At 39.3% G+C, this 21,021-nt stretch overlaps 1 protein-coding gene across 1 annotated transcript in view; it reads left to right on the forward strand.

The window, feature by feature from the left end:
* The window catches only part of AGTR1 (angiotensin II receptor type 1), a 51,119-nt gene extending 30,429 nt beyond the window's left edge, over positions 1-20,690 (forward strand). Inside the window, exon 2 of the mRNA XM_027876037.1 lies at positions 17,842-20,690. Coding sequence (XP_027731838.1) covers positions 17,891-18,961 — 1,071 coding nt within the window. The 5' untranslated portion in view covers positions 17,842-17,890 and the 3' untranslated portion in view covers positions 18,962-20,690. The remainder of the gene's footprint in view (positions 1-17,841) is intronic.
* Positions 20,691-21,021: the final 331 nt, after the last annotated feature.

Consider the following 21,021-nt stretch of genomic DNA (forward strand, 5'->3'; position numbering starts at 1 on the left):
AGAGATTTTTTTTTTAATTTTTAAAACATCAAATTATATTTTCAGTTTGAGGGCCAACACAAATGAGAAGTTAGTTGACTGGAAATGTTTTAAAAATAGGGAATACAGACCTCTAGTGGTTGAAATATATAATTTGAAGGGGAAAAAAAGCTATATATTTCCTGCTTCTGATTTTTAAAAGAAATAACTTTTACATTGAAAGAAGAATTTGTTTTCCAAAATAAATGTATTGGAAAGACTTTAATTACTTCTAACTCTTTTTCATCTTTTTAGAACAGTGGCTTGACTTACCCAGGAATAAAGGCAGATTTTCCCAGTAGTCTCATCAATCTTATTACTCAATTTAGAGGGAAGGCAGGAAAGATAATAAGAATCTGTTTTAGTTAGAAGGGTTTTGGTGGGGTTCCATGTTATGTATATGTTGATAATATCCTTATGGTCCAAGGTACTACATTATAAAATTAGACAGTATATACATATATTTACATATATGGATGTACATATATAGATAAATAGAATATGAGTTGAAAACATACTTATCAACAGATCAAGCTGGAAAATATTCAAATTTATTTTTCAAGAGAAACCTATTAGAATTCATTTAGCTGGAAAAATTCTTATTGTCCATTTAAAATTTGAAAACCAGAGTCCAAACACATATCACAAAGTTGTCTTAAAGACATCTTACAGACTTTGCTGATTTGGTTTCATATTATTAAAAAAAAAATCCAGCTTGGTAAGCTGTGTCCAGAGAGAAGAACACAAATTATCATTATGGCCCAGGATGGACAGTATTTCACTGTCTCTGTTCAAGCATGACTTACATGAAATAACTAATTATGTACGGCTCTTTATGATGTACAAGTAATTAGTATAACTAGCTCATGCCTACATGGACTAAATAAACACACAATCTCAAAGAAATACATACCTTTGTGATTTTGTGATTCTCCCCCTCACCCCCAAAAGGCCACCTAGTAAATTGGAACTTCAATGAGTGTCAAGCTAGAGATGTATTTTTACCTGTTCTCCTTTTTCTTTTTTAAATGTTAATTTATTTATCTTGTTCAACAGCTTCTGTGCTACTATTTCTATGGACAAACTTCCTCTATTGGTGGCTGTGATGTATTTTTGTCAATTTCCCAGTCCCATCCCTGACACAAAATGGCTGTGTCACCCTGGGGACAAATCACTTATCCCCTCCAAGCTTTAGGCGATTTTCTAAAATTATGAGTTGTGGAGAAGATGGAGACCTGTGCTGATAAATGGAATTTCCTCACCTGGAAGTTCCTATGCCAATGAAATCCCAAGTCCAGTCTCTCTCCTTATCCCTTCAAGAATGCTATGAAAATTGCCTGATATAGATGTGAAACACCTTTAATTCCTCCAAATACAAATGAGATTTGTGTGGGAAGTGAATGCAATTTACACCAATAGTAATAACACTGCATTCAGCTTTGATGAGAAGGAGCCCTGTGCTGTCCGTGGCTATAGGAAGGATATAGGTATTATTTTGCCAAAGAGAAATCAGAACATTTTGCCCTTTTAGAGGCAAAAGTCATCTTAGAGGTCAGGGTATCTGCCATTAGCTGGCCCGAAAGAAGCAATTATAGAGGCACATCATTTGTTAGATGCAGGCTGTGATTGGTACAGAGGATAGAGTCCTGTGCCTGGCCTCAAGAAGACCTGAGTTCAAACCCTGCCTCAGACACTTACTATCTGTGAGCCTCTGGGCAAGACTCTGCCTCAGTTCCCCGATCCGTAAAGTGGAAATAATAATAACGCCAACCTCCCAAAGTTGTTGGAAAGATAGAAAGAGATAATATTTGTAAAGAGCTTTGCAAACTTTAAAATGCTATGTAAATGTGATCTGTTATTATTGTTTGGAATAGAAAAGACCTTTAGAGATGATTGATTCTCTTAGTCTTACAGATGAGGAAAACGAAGCCCAGAGAGGCTGGCCCAGTTCACATAGCTAGTAAGCGGTATACCCAGGACTCAAACCTAAGTCTCTTCCCTCTTAGGCCAATGCTCTTTCCATTAAATGAGTCAAGGACCCACAAGCTGTCAGGATAAAGTTGCTTCTAAGGGAGAGGGAAGATCCAGCAAGTAGAGAGCACAATGGGTTTAGAACAGAAAACCTGAGTGCAAATTTGGGCCCAGTCATAGGCTCATAGACCTCAGAGGCAATCTAATGCACTCATTTTACATAGGAAGATATGAAGGCCCCAAAAGATTAAGTTAGGAAAGCCACACAGGTGGCAAAAGAAGAAGAAACCAGATTTGAACCCATGTCCTCAGACTTCAAGTCCAGTGTCCCCAAGGAACCCAATTTACTTAATCTCTAGGCCTCAGTCATCTCATCTATCAAATAAGGGGGCTGGAGTAGTCAAAGGTGTCAACATGCTTATTGTTGTGTTGGCTCAGCTCTGCTTACGTTCATTTGTGTCATTTTAGCTCCTAATCTTATTTAAAGAAACATTTGATTCTTTAATAAACCTTATAAATGGAGAATATTTTCTCAGAACAGATATTAGGGTGTCTCATGAGTTGCCACCATAAACAAATTTAGATGTGGTACTACCGAGGAGAGGGCACTGAGGAGCTGTACAAAATAATTAGAGGAGAAATAATGTGATATAGAGGAAAGGGCCAGATACTGAGTGCCATATTGATCGAATCTAGACCTAGAAGGGAGCCGTAAGATCATCTGACCTAATCCCCCTTTCATATTTTGTTTTTTAAGTTCAGACCTTTAAGGGCACTCCCACCTCAGAAACAGATCACCTCTTAATCTACAATTTATATTCTTAGAGAAGAAGCATCTAGGCGATGACAGAGTGCTGGGCCTGGAATCAGGAAGACCTGAGCTCAAACCCTGCTTCAGACTTGTTTGTTGTGTGACTTTGGGCAAGTCATTTGACCTTGGTCTGCCTCAGTTTCCTCCTCTGTAAAATGGAAAGAATAATAATAACTGCCTCTTAGGATTTTTGTGAGGATCAGATGAGATATTTGTAAAATGCTTTGCAAACCTTAAAGCATTCTACAAATGGTAGTTCTTATTATTGTTTTCATTATTATTATCATCATCACTACTCCTCCTACTACTTCTATTCCTCTTCCTCCTCCTCTTTCTACTACTACTACTACTACTAATATGACTGTTAAAGAGTTGCTATGGGACTAAAAGGTTGAATGATATGGCCAAGATTACACAATTAGCAAGTCAGGAAGGCCTAAGTTCAGATTTGGCCTCAGACACAACCTAGCTATGTGGCCTTGGGCAAGTCACTTAACTGAGGCTATTTTCCTCAGTCTCCTCATCTGTAAAATGAACTAGAGAAGGAAATGGAAAACCATTCCAGGTCTCTGCCAAGAAAATCTAAAAAAATGGGGTTGTGAAGGGTTGGACACAAGTGAAATGACCAAACAACAACAAAAAAGGGTCGATGGCTAGACTTGAACCCAAGTCTCCCCAACTGTAAGGCCTGCATTCTATCTAACACACCATACTACAACCTCTCAAAGGTCAACTATCTTGTGGGTGTATTAAATAAGCCATTTTTGAACTGACCTGGGAACCTAGCCACTGTGTGTAAACTGGTTTCTATTTTTGAAAATACACTCCACACGTCAAAAAAGAAAATGGAAACCTGAATCAGGAATAGACCTCTCTCCTCTTCTGCTACAGTAAAAGAGAGACAGACAGAGAGACAGAGAGAATCCCTGCTCTTCTCCTTCATTGTTCCTTTGAATGTGGAGTTGGAAGAAGGAGCTGGTTGGATGCCTGGTATTGGGGAGTATATGCAAACAGGGTGGTATGGTGGAATCAGCCCTGGACTGGGATTTTCTACCAGTCACCAGTTGTGTGACCTCGGGCAAGTCATTTCTACTTGGCCCACAGAAGAAAAGGAATAGAGCAGTATGTTCCAAATTATCTCTCCCATTGCAGCCCCAAGCTCTTGTCCCCTGACACTGGTCACTGCATCCTCTGCATCCAGGACATGATGAGAATGGAACCCTCCCTCTAACAAATGCCATAAGTTGAGGAACACTTGTATATGCATTAATTTTTGTAATATCTGCAAACTATGTGATCTGCTTATAGAAATGGATATAGGCCGTCCAGTGGCTTATTCTATTATAGCAACTATTAAAACATGACTTTTGTGAAAATAGATTTATTCTGTGAATGGGAGGTTCCTCAGATAACCATATGTTGTTTGTGCAGTCATTTTAGTCATATCTGACTCCCCATGATTTCATTTAGGGTTTTCTTGGCAAAGATACTGGAGTGGTTTACCATTTCCTTCTCCAGCTCATTTTACAGATGAGGAAACTGAGGCAAACAAGGTGAAGTGACTGGCCATGGGGCACACAGCTAGTGAGTGTCTGAGGTCACATTTGAACTCAGGTCTTCCTGACTTCAGCACTCTATCCACTGCACTACTTAGCTACCCTATGTGATATATATGCCCTATACGATAAAGTTCACCTGAATTTTAAAAGTCTGCATATAATAGAATCGGCATAGAAGTGTGGGGTTCAGTTTTCCTCTTCTAAACTTTTATAGAGTCATAAAATAATACTCAGAATATTCTTGTCAGCAAGAGTGCAGGTTTGTCTTTTCATTGGAAAGTGAATCGCGTAGGATCACAGGTCTAGAAGTGACCTCAGAGACCACCAAATTCAATTCACTTCTCTGTCAGATAAGCCAGTTGAGGCCCTGAGATGTTAAATGACTTCTCTTAAGCCTTACAAATAGTTAACGTCACAAGCGGGGTTTGAACCCAGGTTTTCTGACTCAAGAGCATGGCAGCGCTCTTCCCACTATGCCGTACTGCCTCATGATCATATTTATTTATTCTTGTTGAGTCATTTTCACTGATTCTTCAGGATGCCATTGGAGATTTTCTTGGCAGTGATATTGGAGTAGTTTGCCATTCCCTTCTCCAGCTCATTTTACAGATGAGGAAACTGAGGCAAACAGAGTTAAGTGACTTGCCAAAGGTCATACAGTTTGTAAGTGTCTGAGGTTGGATTTGAACTCAGGAAGATGAGTCTTCCTGACTCCAGTCCTGAGACTCTATCCACTGCAGCACCACCTAGCTGTTGTTCTTTGCTAAATCAGTTTATTCAAAGGGAAAGTTTGTGGGCCATAAAGGGGCTATGGGAGGGAAGGGCTGTATTAGAAGAGAGTCAGACTGTATTTGTGTCCCTGTGAATACTTCTTGATGCTGGAAAATGTTTCCCATTTAATCCAGTGAGACTGACTGTATTACCAAGATCTTCCTAAAAAAGTCTGATGCAAGCTCATCACTGGATGAGCCACAGATGAATGAATTTAGCGGTCACAGTAACTCCAAGTCACCAGAGGAGTTATGATCTGCATTAGTCAATAAATGCGCCACTGACATAGAGATCCTGGAAGTTTGGTTTTTGTCCTAGCGTAGCTCCTGGCACATAGTAGGTGTTTTGTCAATGCTGAATAATTGATCAAAGAACTGAAGTAATCAGAGGAGATGATTCCCTGCTGAAGAGCCCACTGTAGTGGCCTTCTGCCCACCCACCCACCAATGGCATTATGATACTCAAAAATGCCCAACATTTGAGAAACACTTTCTGCAGAGGGAAATAGGTATCAGGAAAAGCCAAAGGGAGTTAGGGTCCTTCATACTTGGTCTCATTTAATCAGAATACATGCATTGGTCTCCCAACTTCCTGGTTGGCTTTTTTAAAAATTCTAGTTCAGTTTCTTGAGAGAGGTCCAGAATAACTTCATAAGACTCTCTGAACAAGTTGGGTTGTTTTGTTGTTGTTTTTGTTTTTTTGTTTTTTTTTTTGCTGTAATGCCAATCTATTACAATTCCTCTCTGAAGAATCATTAAGTGACCCACTCTGAGCCTTGGTTTCTTTATTTGTCAAATGACAGTGTTGGGCTAGATGAACCCTAAAGTCTAGACCCTCTGATTCTTTCAAGTATGTCTAATTCTATGGTTCTACAATAGCTCCAGAAACACTAAATATCCAGAACGTGGGCTGGAGAAGCAGCTGGGTAGAATAAGCAACCAGATAAGGAACAGAACTGGCGAATTGGAAGCCTTGTTATCTGTTCTCAGATCTCTTGGTTACTCCTGTCATACCCCAGCTGGTTTAATTTGGTCTCAGTTTTCCATTCTTAGGTTTCCCCTAGGTAGCTGTCAAGCAGTATTTTTATTTAGTGCAGTGAGGAGCACAAGAATAAAGACCTCATGTGAAGGCCAAACAATAATCGAAAATTTTTCACAGACTCTTCTACTCTTCGATGGCTAGAGCTGGGCATCTACATCATCAGCAAGGCCTAACCTGAGTGCTTTAGACCATAGGCCAGAGACTTTAGAGGTTGTCTTGTCCACCCCTCGCCATTCTACCATTAAGTAACTGAGACCAGACATATGTAAGGTCACATATATAGTAAGTGACCACTTCAGAAATGGAACCCACAACCTCTGACTCCAGATGTAATAGTTTTCCCCTATATCACACTGATAATAAATACATTAGTTCAGAGAAGAGAGGGGATAAATGAGGGCTAGAATCAGTGGCATGTTGGTAAAAAAAAAAAAAAAGGAGCTCACAACATACTTTTCTAATCTTAAATTTAATATTTTTTAAAATTTTAGTCTTTAATTTTAATCTTAAATTTAACATTTTCTCCATCACTTCCTTAAGTCTAAACAGGCAACAAAATGATAGCTCAAGCCTTGATTTGTAGCATTTGCCAATTTCTAAGGTGCAAATGTTTACCCTGAAAATTTGACTAGGACCAGTAGGGGCTGGCTCCATCACACCCCTGGAATAGTCAGGGAAGGCCCCCAAGGAGTTGGGCCTCAAAAATACATATTTGATTTGGGATAAGGAGATGAGGAGCCTGAAGCTTAGAGAGGAGGCAAAGGACTGAGGAATAGAGTTAGAGCCACCATTGGTTGATAACTTAGGATCTTGAAATTTAGAGATCATGAGTTCAACCCATTCCCTTTCAGATAAGTAAATCGTGTCACAGAGAAAGGGGCGGGGCACTCAGGTCATTTAGGTGTAAGGAGCAATGTCAGGGTCTCTGATACAAAATCCTATTCATATTCATATTTATATTCACCCATATCAATGCCTATTTTCCACTAAGTTCTACCAGTCACTTAACCTACCCAGACCTCACCTTCCACATCTGTGTAATAGGACAGGTAAGCTACATAATTTCTAAGCCTCCTTACAGCTCTAAACCCTATATATAATGACATAAAATATCCAACTAGTGAAAGGTTCGGAGAGTTGGAATGTACCTCAGGGTTATCTGATTCCCATTAAAACAGATCCAATAGTCAGCCGTCCCACTCTGTCTAAAGACCTCCACCGAAGAATTCAACACCTCCCAGACTTCTTTCACTCTAATTGGAACAGTTCAGATTGTTAGGAAGTTGATTCGAACGTTACCTCTCTACAACTTCCCTCCACTCCTCCTTGATCCTGACTGTGCCTTCTTGGGCCAAGCAGAATAAGTCTTTAACATAAAAGCCCTTCAAATACTTTCTATTCAATTCAATAAACATTTATCAAACATTTACTATATGCCAGGCACTGTGCTAAACACCAGGGAAACAAACCCTGCCTTCCAGGAGCTATCATTCCCACCCAACTGCCAACTTTCCAGGCTAAAAAAAATTTTTTTTTAATAAGACATTTCACTTCCTGAATGGTTTGATAAGTTCCCACTTGTCTTATAGGATTTTCTCAAACCACAGTGCATAGTGTAGAGACAACAGGAACAGGAACAGGTACATAAATGAGGAAGAAAGAAGGAAAAAAAAAACACAAAACAAACCCCACAGCTCCTAGCAGGTTTCTGAGTTTCCCCCTCTCCAGTTGGAACAGAGGAACAATGGAGATTTTGAAATTGGAAAGACTTTCAAAACACTTTGTGCCAAAATACTTGTTTATAAAACTGGAGCGTGTTAGATAAACCAGTTCAGCAGACTTAATCATTTGACATTTCTGTGGGCTAGAGGAAAACCCTATCAAATACTCTAGCATGGTCCCCTTATTCCTTCCTTGTGTCTGCTTTAAGAATGCGGGCTTGTTACTTTGAGGACAAGAATGGAGTCAGCTCAGTAGCTGGAAGAACAAGGGAATCAAACTAATATCTTATAGAAGAAAGGGAAGGAATTGATTACTGAATAGTTCAGGAAGAATGGAGGTAAACAGAGACAGTTGTGGGTTTTAACAGCTCTGTTGTTAATAGCAAAAAAAAAGTGTGTGTGGTGTGTGTGTGTGTGTGTGTGTGTGTGTGTGTGTAGCTCAGTGAATGTGAGAGCAATGGGAAAAGAGGAAATAGCTATGAAGTAGGGAAAAAAAACAGGAGGAAGAGAACAGAATGTTCAAAAACATTCCCTGCTTGTCCTCAAGGATTTGTTGCTGTATGAGAAACACATTGCTTCATTGTACAAAATGCATTCATTGCCACTTTGAGGAAGAGGGGAATTCCTCTCCTTTTATATTCAGGCAGAGAATAGAGTATCCTGCTACCAGAAAGGAAAGGGAATGGGGTGCTCTGGTAGGCAGAGGCCTTGAAATGGTCCTCGTTGGGTTTGATTTTACCCTGCTCAGCCAGAGGACCAATACAAGGAATATATTTTAATTTCAAATCTGATGTGTGACATCTGGTAACTCATTTATCGCTAATGAAGTTTTCACAGGAAGCCTCAGTCCTCAGTATCTCATCGTGTTTTTCAGTTGGCAAAGTGTTGTTTACCTTTTTTTATGGGCCCAGCATCCTCTTACTGCAGGTAGTTTAATTAGAAACTGCACAGATCCAACTTAGGAAATGAATGGAGTGGGAAATCATAGTGTAAAGAAGGGGCTGAACCTTTCGTTATAATCAACAGCTTATTATCATCAACGTCACTTATAATTTATGTTTTAAGGATTTAAGGGGGTGATGTTGTACCATCTTCTCCACTCCTCTGGAGTTGCCTTTTCCTTCCCCATCTCAACCAACATTATGATTCCCTCTCCATCCCCTAAAAAGTCAAAATCCATTCTCAGAGATGATCTGACATGTGAATTTATACCTTTACTGTGAATTTAACTCAGTGTTAAATCAAAAGAGCAGCAGAGAGGATATCATCAGAGAAATGTGTGACTAGAACAAATAATGGACTCATCTCATAAGAATGAGGATTGTGTCAAGTGCTACACTGGTATCCATACATTGTCAAGAACATTGAAGAGGTTGGGTTGGTGGTTGGGCAGTGAATTAATGGGAACATAGAGACCTAAGTCACATAGGAAGGGCGAGCACGGATGGATTTAGATCTGCGTTCTTGAAAGGGACATCCAAGGGGCAGCTAGGTGGCGCAGTGGTAGAGTACCGGCCCTGAAGTCAGGAGGAACTGAGTTCAAATCCGGCCTCAGACACATAACACTTACTAGCTGTGTGACTCTTGGCAAGTCACTTAACCCCAATTGCCTCACCAAAAAAAAAAAAAAAAAAAGAATGAAAGGGACATCCAATTAAAAAGTTGTAACTAGAAATGTTTAAGATTAAAAAGCCATAATTGCCCTGTATTAGTTACAGCCCTACTCAGCTGGTTGAGTTTGCAGATGCATGAGAGTATTGGAGTGACCTTTCCCAGAGATCATTTGACTTATGTGAAAGCTTTGCTTCATTCTTGGAAAGCGTTCTCACCATTAATGGAATTTGAGCACCATTGAGAATTTAGAGCAGATATTTCTTTGAATGACTGGGGGGACCTTCTCCACTGCTGTTGAAACCATACTCTATAAACTGCTATCTATACCATTGGCTCCGAATATGAATTAGGAAGGAGGAAGAGCAGAGCCTTTAAAATTGATTCTCAGAAGCTATCTTTGATTGCCATATCATCTTGACATAAAATTTAGAGCATTAGTGTCTTGTTGGACATACTCCAACTTATCCAGCATAACTCTGATGGTTTGCCTTCCCCCCCACACCAATCTTCAAAGTTTCACTCAGATGCTAACTTTCTCAATGTAAGAGGTAAAAGTTGTAACGTATAAGGTTTTAGCATTACATCATTATATAATTCCTCAGTTGAGTTTGTGTTATTTCTCAATGAGATTCAGATTGTGTTATTTTCTTTCAATTTAGCAAACAGCTGCTCTTTCATCATGGAAATATTCTCTCAAGCCTTCACAGAATTAGCCTTATTTCCATATATAATTTGATTTTAATGGTTTACAGTTATTGGTAACCACATATTCTACCAACTTCATTTTAACCTCAGAACAACCCTGTGAGGGGGTAAGGGAGTGAAGGAGTTGGTACAGGTGGTAATGTTCCCATATTAGTTAATAATTTCCACTCTGGAGAAGAATGTGGACATATAGGGTGGTTTATCCTTGTCTATTTCTTAAAGATAGTGAACTAAATCTCAGCCAACCATTTCTTCTGCCTCAATTTATACAGTGAATTTAGGGTAAAATACTTAGGCATTTAGAAAAAATGAAAAAGCATTATCCTGACTGAACATGATTGACTCACTATTTGAGTTGCTTGGTTTTGGTTTTTCATTTTGTTTTGTTTTGTTTTTGGGGGGGGGGTGTTGGAGACGTACAAGAGATGGTAAAATCCTATAATCAGTGTTATAAGTACAGTCTTATAACCAAGGTCATTATAGAACACATTTCTCTGAAACAAAATTCCCTCTAGCCTTCAAAACTATTAATAAGGATAAGATAAGAAGTATCATGTTATTGTATTTTTTGGAGGCTACCCTGGCCTCTCATCTTAGGAGCAAAGTATAATGGAAAGGATAGGCCTTGGATTTGGAATCTCAGAGGACCTGGGTTTGAATCAAGGCTCTGCAACTTACTACCTGTGAGAGTCCAAGAAAATCTCTTAAAATCTGAAGACCTCCGTTTTCTTCTCTGAAAAATGGGACCCATTCAGATCTAATTCCTGTAACTTTATACATTTTGAAAGATAAACTATATCCTGAAATTTTACAAGCTTCCTTTTCCATTTTAGAAAGTCTAGTTTTCCATACTGTGTTAGACAGCATGCCACTGTGTTTTCCCTTTTCTATGGGAAGAGGTCTCAGGTAGGAAACCTGTCCAGTGTCACCCAGCTGATAGCAGAGGCCAGAACCCAGGAGTCTTCATTTCTGCCCTAGTTCCTGTTTATAATAACACCATGCTAAAGAGTGTCCCGTTGGTGTTAGAATGCAAAAGTAATTGAAACCAACGTATGGACTAAACAGAGTCTCTCCCTTTACAAATGAGAAAGCCTTCCTCATCCAGAGAGAAGATAAACATAAGCATAAAAATAATCATATCAAAGGCCTCATGTTAAACCATAATAATATTATCATAATTTTAATGCTGGATATTAGGTTATTAACAAGCACGTACCTAATAAATATCCCCTTTATATCCCTTATTGGGAAATCTGGAAATAGGTGAACAGGTATTTGTTCCAAATCGAACCTCCAAGCAGGTGGTATTTCTTAGTGATTTCCCCTGAATATTTTAGAATTTTGTGCTTCCCAAGCAAAAGAACAGCTACTGTCCCGAGACTACCCCTCTTCCATAGAGCCTTCAAGCCCAAGAATGTGACCAAGCTATAAAGGAGGCCATGAGTGTCAGATTAATCATTGGAATGATGCTCTTGGGCTGACAGAAATGCTGAATGGTCTGAATGCTACCGTAACTCTAGTGTGGGGACTTCGAGAAGAGACAATGAAGCATTTGAGGATCTACCAGGTCAAGAATCTTATTTCTATCAATTTCTTTTAGCTCAACTGATATATTTCTTATAAGAAAATGCCCTAGATTCCCATTACCAACCTTGTTCTTGCTGTTGCAAGCACACGCACGCGCGCACACACACACACACACACAAGTGCATGCACACACGCACATACACCTAAATCCTTTCACAGCCTTCTCAGTTTAGAGTAATATGAACGTTTCACACTCAAACCATTACTTTAAATATACCGTTGAGGCATGTCAGACTCAACCTGCCTTCCTCGCCCCCTGATGCAGACATAGTTTGTTTTTCCTTTTGAGGAAAAGAAAAATGGTGACAAAAATAACTGAGAGTTTGGAGGAGTAAGAAGAATGAGAGGAGGGAGGAAATCTCATGTGGGCGTAGGGGTTGGGGGAGGAGAAGAGGCATCCATAACAATTGAGGTGCTTAAACTATAATTTACAATAAGTGGGAGTTACTGGAATTGAGAGGAATTTAATTGTAGTCATTGACAAAAGTTTTGTACTCCATTTAATTAGATATTCCAGTCTTGATATAATTCCTAAGAAGCTGAAATTTGGTGTTGACTTTCACTGAAATTCATCAGCATAACTCTCAAGCTGAGGAAAAATAAGGCTTGAGTAAAATTGCTCATGGAAAAGATTTTCTCGTGAGTTCTTCTATCTATTTGATGTCTCTTGGGCCATGGCCAAAGTTGGCTTGGGGAGAGGAGAACAGAGAGCCTAGAAAAACATTCCCTCTCTCTTCACCTCCCTCCCAATCAATTATACCAAGCATAAGCTGAGCTAAGACTTCAAGCCCAGTGGAGGACATGTTCACATGTTGAGACCACGAGCCACAAGTCATTGTTCTCGCCCAGCCACAACTACAGATATTGGGTTTTCTTTCATGGAACTAATAATAATAACTGACATCTATGTGATGCTCTTAAAGTTTTCACAATGGGATCACACACTTAGAAGGGACTTCTGAGGGTATTTATTTCAACTCCATTACTCTATAAATGAGTCCCAGGAGTGTCAAGTTGCCTGCCTGGGGTCACACAGGCAGGTAGCTAAGTACAGGATTCAAACCCAGACATCGACTTCAGAAACAGAATTTATTCCTCTGAGCCATGCTCTCTTCCTTATCATTTGAACCTCATGACAACTCCTTGATGGAAGTGCTACAGAGAGCTTTATCCCCATTTTACAGCTGAGGAAAGTGAGGCCCAAACTGGTTCATTAGCTTCCACAGGGTCATATAACTAGTAAGTACTGGAGGTCAAGTCTTTAATTCCAAGGCCAGCACTGTATTCACAGGACTACACTGCCTATTCAATCAAGATTGCATGGAATCAATGGGGCATTAATGACTGCAAGAAATCATGCACTTTCCCTCTGTAAAATGACAGAATTGCCCTTCGATATCGCTCAAGATTCCTTCCATATGACTCTTTTCTCTTCATTGTTAGAATGTATTAAGTCTTTATTATTTGCCAGGCACTGTGCTAAGTAAGAAAGGTATTTTCAGCAAAGCCCTGCCCTCAAGAAGCTTACATTCCAATGGGGGAATCTAGCACATAAAGGGGAACTAGAAAGAGAAAAGAGCTTGGGGGGAGGCGTCCAGGACACACAATGGACACCTGGAGCCTAGCAACATAAGGCCAAAGCTAGTCAATCTATACCCAAAGAAGAACTGCTCCCTGTCCTCAAGAAGCTTATATTGTAACTGAGGAATTTTGTTGGTTTTTTTTTATATACATTTATTGCTCTATGTGACTTTTTGATGGACCATATGAAGAGTCCAACTTACAGGCAAATGTCTTACCAGTGTGGTATGTTTGTTCCAGGATTATAGGAAAAAAATTGATAGCCAATTATCCCAAAATATAATTACTTGGTCTTTTTAAGTTTCCTATTTATTATTATAAGAAATGTGGGATAGTTTTTTTCCCCCTTTAGATTGCAAACTCATTAAAAAGGAGATTGTAATGAACAATTTAATTAGATTGGTTTTAGCTTGCCTATAAGCTAAAGAAGGTATTAATATTGTAATCAAAAGTCTTGAGGAAAAATCTTTTTTTTTAATGAGCAAGTCTTCTGCGTATTTTGTTTACTTTTAGAAATTCTGAGAAACCTTTAAAGAATGCAAGATAACATCCTAAGGAAAAATTACATCACTACAAGTCACTCCACAGTGTTTGCAGCAGGCTGACAATTCTCACCTGATAGATCGTAAATTTATTCAGCTGCTTAGAATCACTTTTTTCCCCTATGCTTTGAAGGGACAAAAACTGATATTTTTAGTCTTTTAGTTGCAATAGAAGGAGCTCGATGACAAGGCTATAATTTTAGGAACTTATTTTATGTATCACTTATTTGTCACCAGTGGCCATTCTGACAGATCAATGATCTACTTAAAAATAACAATTGAAGAATCTGAATAGGGAAATAAAGAGTGCAAAATAAAGAGCCGTATGTTTTGATCCCTTTAGAGGCACACAAAAACATGCTAAGGAAGAGCCTGCCCACATGGTGATGCTTGGTTGTCTACATGGATTCTTAACCTGGGGTCCATGAACTTGTTTTTAAAAAAATATTTTGATAACCGTATTTCAGTATTACTGGTTTCCTCTGTAATCCTTTGTATTTTATGCATTAAAAACCTCAGGCATTCAAAAATTTCAATGGGGTCCATGAAATTTAAAAAACGGTCAGAACCCCTGGCTAGGGCATAGTCCTGAAAGAAAGAAAAAGTAGGATGGCATTGTGGTATCTGTTCTCAGGGGGCTACAAATAGACCTTTTTGGGCTCCCCAATGGTTCAGGGACTTAGAGTTGAAAGAAAGTTTAGAGATTATTTATAACCAAAGCCCAGAGAGTCAAGAGCCTTGCCCAAGGTCACACGGATAGTGACAGAGCTGGGATTCAAATCCAGGTGTTCTTCTATCAACACTCTGCTATGCTGCCTTCCATTGATCAGAGGACCAGCAATTGATGGACAGAGGGAGGGAAGCCCACTTTATTGCTCTCCTAACCTTTCTCTGCGTGGATTCCCACCCTCCCCCTTTGGAACTTTGCTCCCCAATCTCAGATTATGTTTCCACCTCCACCCCACCCGGCCCCTCTTGATGTTTCAGAGAGCAGGGGCTTTGCCCTTTGGACTGTTACCCAGATGGTCCTTTGATCCCTACAAGCAGGGGCATGGTACTTAGACAATACCCATATATTCTTCTGCAGGATTTTTCAGTTTTTCACTCAGTTATTATTAATTATCTGCTTATCCTGTCCCCTTTCCCTTACCTGCCACCAACCCAACCCCCCATCCTCCCATGGGGATCTGAGTCAATGAGAAGTAAGCCTGTCTCTAGCAGTTCTCTACATGCAATTATGGACCCAGACCTGTGATTTCACTGGTGTATAGAGTTTCCCACAAGAAAACTTTCTGTCGATGCATGTCCACACCTACTTTGTGACTTCTATATAGTCTTATAGAACTGTCTGGGACTCTGAGAGGCTTAGTGACTCACCCAGAGTCACACAGCCAGCATGTTGCAGAGGCAAGATTTGAACCCAGGTTGTCTTGATTCCAAGTACAACTCTCCATCCACCACTTGTTCAGTCCTTTCAGCCCTGTCTGACTCTTTGTGACCCCACCTGGGGGGGGGCAAAAATACTGTAGTGGTTTGCTATGTTCTTCTCCAGCTCATTTTATAGATGAGGAAAGTGAGGCAAACAGGGTTAAGCGACTTGCCCTCTGTCTGAGGCCAGATTTGAATTCAGGAAGACTCATCTTCCTGACTCCAGTCTTGGCACTCCGTCCATCACACCATGCTACATTTCATAAGGGATTATTTTGAGCTTAGTGGTATCTCCCCAGCTCTGGCAGAGTGCTGGGCACACAGTAAACACTCACCACAGACTTGATTTTTTTTCAAAGTGGTGATCTGTTTAAACTACAAGTGAAAACAGTGTAACGAAGACATGGAATCAGTATAAACAGTGAGGTGCGACTAAGAAATGGCAGAGCCAGAAAAGGCTTAGTAAGGATAAAATGGGAACTGCTGCCCAAACTGTGCACACAAGAACATTGCTACTCTATCCACTAGAATAGGGGTGGGGAACCTGCGGCCTTGAGGCCACATGTGGCCCTCTAGGACCTCAAGTGAGGCCCTTTGACGGAATCTAAACTTCGCAGAACAAAAGAGAATTTGTTCTGTGAAGTTTGGATTCCGTCAAAGGACCACATTTAAGGAACTAGAAGGCTACATGTGACCTCAAGGCTGCAGATTCCCCACCCCTGCTAAGCCAATGGTGCTCAAGCTGCTAACTTGTTTTTAAAATATTTTGACATTTAATGTATTAATGTAAACTAATATATATTATTCTATATATTGCATTATAATACATTATCATATTGGCATGACTTAATTTTTAATAAAATCTATTTTAATATTACTGGACTTTTTTGTACTCCTGTGCATTTTATTTTATGTATTTAAAAACATTATTTATGTATTTAAATGTATTTTAAAACATTATCCATAGGATTTAAAGAATGTCAAAGGACCAGAATGTCCATGACACAAAAAAGTTAAGAACCCCTGTTCTATAACCAAGAATCTGCCCCCAAAGAGCCTTATCATCACCAGCCAAAACAAGGAAGTCCTGTAAAAAATCTTAGCAAGGACAAAATGGGAACTCTGGCCCTGCAATGCCCATTCCCTATTATCTCTGCTACTTCCTCTCTCCCTTTCTCAATTTTGTAAACCTTCCGTCATCAATGAATCCCAGTCTGAGGCACTGAACTTGCTGCGTTTTCTTTATAGTAGAAGTAGTAGCAGCAGCAGCAGCAGTAGTAGTAGTGGTAATGGCAGTAGTAGTAGTCATAGTGAACATTTATATAGCATTTTAAGGTTTGCCAAGTGTTTTACAGATAGTATCTCATTTCATCCTCACAGCAATTCTGTGAGTAGATTAAAGTGTCAATAGGAATATGTTGGAGCATATGAGACTTTTTTTCTTAGCTTCCTTAGAGTATACAGCCAAAAGTGAGTATAGGCATTTTAGTTGCTTTAAAACACACACACACACACACACACACACACACACACACACACACGCACGCACGCACGCACGCACACACACACAATTCCAAATTTCTTTCCAGAATGGTTGGACCAATTCCTGTCTTTCTGCAGCTACTCTAGCATCAACCAGCCCCATCTTCTGCTAAATTTGTTGGATATCAGCTGAAACCTCGTTGTTTCAACATGTATTTCCCTTATTATTAGTTGTTTGGAACCATCTTCTTATGTTTTTGTGAGTTGTTAACTATTCTTTTGAGAACTCTTTGTTCTGATCCTGTTGACCATCTGTGACACTTTTCAATGAACATGTTTGACACTGTCAGGAGAAGGGACCGTGTGTCCAATTTGAACATCACCCAGGAAGCTAATAATGTACCAGTAAAGAAAGTACAAAGAAGCAAGATAGCTTGATTTGCTTCCATGGCATCTCGCTTCTGCTAGATCTTTTTCCTTTCTGACGCCGATTTGTTTTGTTTCAGAAAGAAATGTCATCTTACTTAAAAAATCATTTATTTAAAAAGTTTTACTGCAATTCATAATTTCCATTCATACAATGAAGATTTGGTTCATGTATTTTCTTAGTAATGGGATTAAGAATGAGCTGCACATGTGAGTTAGTAGACAAACCATAGGGAATTGCCTCAGATACAAAGAGGTCAAGTGATTTGCTCCTGAGTCACACAACCGGTGAGTGTCAGAGAAGATCTGAACCCATGATCCTAAGGCCAGCACTGTATTTATTAAATTATGTTGCATCTTAGCCATCAGGAGGCACTGTGGTATATTCAGAGGAAAGAAGGATGGTCTTGGACATAGGGGAGATGTGAGTTCAAATCATTTTTCTGGTAACTAAGGGCAGTTCACTTAACTCATCCTTTCCTTGATTTCCTCATTTGAAAAAGGGGGAGCAATAATATTAAAACTTTAAGTAAAAATGAAATATTAGTCATTAATTTCTTTTCTCTTCTTTTCTTTTTCTCAAGATGAAGCTGGCATAGCACCTGAAACTGATCTCCCACCTAGAAGATCAAAATGAATCTAAATTCTTCCACCCAAGAGACTATTAAAAGAATCCAAGATGACTGCCCCAAATCAGGAAGACATAGCTATATATTCATTATGGTTCCCACCTTATACAGCATCATCTTTGTTGTGGGAATCTTTGGCAATAGCTTGGTGGTTATTGTCATTTACTTCTACATGAAATTAAAGACAGTAGCCAGCGTTTTCCTAATGAACTTGGCTCTGGCTGACTTGTGTTTCTTAATGACTTTGCCACTCTGGGCTGTTTACACTGCCATGGAATACCGCTGGCCTTTTGGGAACTGCTTGTGTAAGATTGCGTCCGCCGGCATCAGTTTTAATCTCTACGCCAGCGTATTTCTTCTCACCTCCCTGAGCATCGACCGCTACCTGGCTATTGTACATCCGATGAAGTCCCGCCTTCGGCGCACCATGCTCATGGCCAAAGTGACATGCATTGTGATTTGGCTGCTCGCTGGCTTGGCCAGCCTGCCTGTTGTAATTCACCGCAACGTTTTTTTCATCGAGAATACGAATATCACGGTCTGTGCTTTTTATTACAAAACCCACAACTCCACACTGCTGGTGGGGCTGGGCCTAAGCAAAAATATTTTGGGCTTCTTGATTCCTTTTCTGGTGATTCTGACAAGCTATACTCTGATTTGGAAGACCCTGAAAAAGGCTTATGAGATTCAAAAAAACAGGCCAAGAAATGATGACATTTTCAGGATCATTATGGCAATAGTCCTCTTCTTTTTCTTTTCCTGGATTCCGCACCAAATATTCACGTTTCTGGATGTTCTGATTCAGCTGGGCATCATAAAGGACTGCAAAACCATAGATATTGTGGATACGGCAATGCCCATAACCATCTGCATAGCCTATTTTAACAACTGCCTGAATCCCCTGTTTTATGGCTTTTTGGGAAAGAAGTTTAAAAAATACTTTCTTCAGCTCCTGAAATACATACCACCCAGTTTCAGATCTCAAACGACAAAAATGAGCTCTCTTTCCTATCGGACATCAGATAACTTAAGTTTATCTGCCAAAAAGTCCGTTGCGTGTTTTGAGGTTGAGTGATAGGCTTGAAACATGGTGCTGGAGTGATCATATGAGCAAAATTTTCAAAAAATGTCAAGGGTTTACATCCTTGGATAGTACTCTGCATCTTTGTTGAACGTTGGCAGATTTCCCAACTCCGATAAAAACATGCAACATGTTGATTGATGTGAACAGCCTTTCTAAACCTCTGAACAAAATTCTTCATTCCTTCTACAACAAACAGAAACAAACTTGAGAGATAGCATGGCATTGATGATAGAATACTGGACTTGGTGTTAAAAAAAAACCAAAACCTTGGATTCTAATCCTGCTTTAGTCACTTTCTACCTGCATGGCCCTGGGAAAATCATTTGACTTTTCTGAACCTCTGGTTCCTTGTCCAAAAAACGAGGTAGTTGGACAAGATGTAAGATCCCTTCCATCTTTAAATCTTTGACCTAATGAAATTTAAATCTTCTCAAGTCAAGCTGAACACCATTTTCCAGTGGGTAGAAGACTGGGAATTGTAGAAAGATGTCAAAATGTGAGTCAGCCATGCACTGACTTTTCAAAATTCTGGTGGCAAAGTAAGATTCTGCTTTCTCTCCTTTTTCTATATTCTTTTGGGGTCCCCTCTGCCCTGCTTTTATTATTATAGGGAACTTTTAATATGAAAACTCCCTCTACCAGTGTAGATGAGCAACTTGTCTGTAACTCAAGAGTGTTTGAGAGTTCTTTGGGAGCAGTTAGAAGTGACTTGTTCTTGCATCAGAGGCTCTGCCCTCTCTCAACTATAATATTCCCCAAAGAATGCAAATGAGACTTGGAGCAGGCTGTGAGACTTCAAAAGACCCAAGCAGGAGAGGAGAGCAGGGTTACATTGCCACACTCAATTTCCAATGTGCGGTATTTGGGTTCCTGTTTGGGTTAAGTAGCATCTAGAGTTGATTTGTAAATAGAACGCCAAATTTTCTTTTCAAGGCTCCAAGATCTTTTGTGAAGCTCAGCTGGTGTGTCTTGAAGATTTGTCACTGCCAATGCAATTTTAGTTAAACTACATCTTTGTGTAAAAACGTGGTACAGTGTTCATATACAGAAGGTAAACTACTCATGTGTATTAAAGTATTACTCTGGTCCTGAACTGTGTTCCCTGTAATACTTGTTTTCTTTTGTATCTGAAAATAAAAATGAGAAATCTGTCCCTTCTGGCACAAATCCCATGTCCCTTTCAAAACCTAGGTGTTCTGTCTGCATACTTAACTGTTTACTGTTGTTCAGTTAAAATATGACAAAGCTATAACTACCATAATACGGAACAATCTTAGTTTCATGTATTTATCTTTATTATTTTAATATATTCATTTTTGGAGTTAAACACAACTGTGAATAAGTATGTACATAATTTACACTCAATTATATCCGTATTAATGTAGCTTATTGGTAACTTGGCAACTGCCATATATATGCTTTCATGTGAATGTGTATAAACATATATGTACTTATACATACAAGTGTATACCATCATTAGAAAGCTTTAGACAGTAGCTGGTTATTTACACTGGAAAATAGGAGCACCAACATATACCTTCCTGAATATTCTAAATAGTTTTCATGTAACACTTAAAACCATCTTCTAGTGTTAAAATGTTAAATTTCCCTTCTATTCAGGTTGTTTCCTTATGTTTGTTCTAAAAAAAATAGCATTTGGTGACCAAATATTGGAACATATCTTTTTATTTCTTCAATAAAAAACATTGTCAACAACTAACTCAACTCTGTTGCCATATTTTCCTTCAACCAGGATCAGTCATCACCAATGGGGAAAAAAAATCAACGTAATTCCATCTTAGAATGCAAATGTATCAATATTAAATCATATGGGATCAGTTTATGACATTTCCCATTTTCGTTCACACTGCTACTAAGAAATTTCTAATCTTTAGTCATTTACCACAGAGCCATACAAACTATGGGAGACTGTTTAAAATGTACTTCCTGTTGTTAGCACACCTCATTTGGAGTATTTCATCATTTTTCTGAAGGCCAGTCAGACCCAAAATAGCCTTATTGATTTTGGACAACAGGGTGAGTGTAAAGTA

This window comes from Vombatus ursinus, unplaced genomic scaffold (assembly GCF_900497805.2).
Source record: "Vombatus ursinus unplaced genomic scaffold, bare-nosed wombat genome assembly UNPS02014810.1, whole genome shotgun sequence".
Classification (NCBI taxonomy): domain Eukaryota; kingdom Metazoa; phylum Chordata; class Mammalia; order Diprotodontia; family Vombatidae; genus Vombatus; species Vombatus ursinus.